Here is a 1,371-nt window from a genome sequence, read left to right as displayed (position 1 = left end):
GCCCGCGTACCGCAAAAAAATAAAAAAAAAAGGATATCTTGGTGAAGAAGCTGTCCAGGTTCTGGACGTGGTGCCAGGAGCCTGGGCACAGAGGGGAGAGCGGTGGGACTCACCTGGCTCGGTGCCCTCAAGCCTCTGCCAGAGGCCCAGCCCGGGGGACACTCTGCAGCCCTGAGGCCCTCCGCAGCGCCACACCCGCCCGCTCACCTCGGAGCCCTTCAGGCACATGAAGCAGGGGTTGCTGCTTCTCCCCATGGAGGGCTGAACCTTGGGGCCCCTCGGGGTCACGGTCCTCCGGCCGCTCATAACCCCGCTCAGGGATCAGAGGGCCTCTCCGCAGCCCGGGAGGGTCCTGGGGGCGTCGGCGTGGGGGAGGGGCAGTCCCCGAGGCCAGGGGAGGGAACCCCAGGAAGGGGGAGCAGAGATGGGCATCACCGCGGCCCGGATGATGGGCTGCGTGGCGGGGGTAGCGGGACTGGGGAGGGTACTATAGCGAGGCTGAGAAGCCCCTGGGGCCTGCACTGCTGGATAGGGGGGCCCCGGGGCTGAGGAAGGAGCTGAGGAAGGGGTGCTTTTTGCGTGAGGGGCAGGGGCCAGAGAGAAGACGGAGACCCTCCCTCCCCGAGGTCCCCGACCCGGAGGAGGAGGAAGAGGAGGCGGTGGCACGGGGAGGAGGGGCACGGATCCATGCCCCAGGTCTCCCCAAGGCCCCAGCTGCCCCCTGGTTCCCCCCCCCCGCCCGCCCGCCCATTTGCCTCACCATCGGGCCAGCGGCATCTCCTGAAAGCTTGGAAGCATGGGAGCTGCTGCTGTTTCCGAAGAGGTCTGCGTTGCTGAGCGGGGACTTCAACAACCAGACGGTGACAACAACAGCCCGGTGACTCAGTGGGGGCAGGCCTCAGGCACCCCAAGTCGCAGTCACCAGCCCAACCACTCACACCCCTTCCAGGGCAACCTGCGGCCAAACCTCTTAGGGCCCCACCTCCACGCCTGGCAGGGCGGTACCTGGAGAGGCAGGGGCAGACGAGGAGCAGATGGAAGGAGATCCCCACGGCCCCACCTTCAGACCCCCAGCGGACTTAAAGTGGCGGGGGGGGGCGGGCAGAGAGCAGCAGCCAAGCACAAAGACAGAAAGAATCCTAGTAAGGATTCTAGGGCTATGGGGCCAAGATATACATCTTTAGTTTCTTAAAACCTTATCTCAGAAAAAAACAAAACAACTTATCTCCCCTCCCTATAAACACACACACAGAGTGATCAACAGAGAAACACTTTTTTTTTTTTTTTTTTTTTTTTTTGCGGTACGCGGGCCTCTCACTGCTGTGGCCTCTCCCGTTGCGGAGCACAGGCTCCGGACGCGCAGGCTCAGCG

General features: G+C 63.2%; 1 protein-coding gene across 1 annotated transcript in view; it reads right to left on the bottom strand.

Annotated features, from left to right (window-relative positions):
• Window positions 1–1,371, bottom strand: part of ATG9B (autophagy related 9B) — a 10,383-nt gene that overhangs the window by 7,914 nt on the left and 1,098 nt on the right. The window contains 3 exon segments of the mRNA XM_028490298.1: window positions 38–81; window positions 208–402; window positions 405–755. Coding sequence (XP_028346099.1) covers window positions 38–81; window positions 208–402; window positions 405–755 — 590 coding nt within the window.

Source organism: Physeter macrocephalus, chromosome 5 (genome assembly GCF_002837175.3).
Source record: "Physeter macrocephalus isolate SW-GA chromosome 5, ASM283717v5, whole genome shotgun sequence".
Classification (NCBI taxonomy): domain Eukaryota; kingdom Metazoa; phylum Chordata; class Mammalia; order Artiodactyla; family Physeteridae; genus Physeter; species Physeter macrocephalus.
This window is presented reverse-complemented; position numbering and strand designations above follow the sequence as displayed.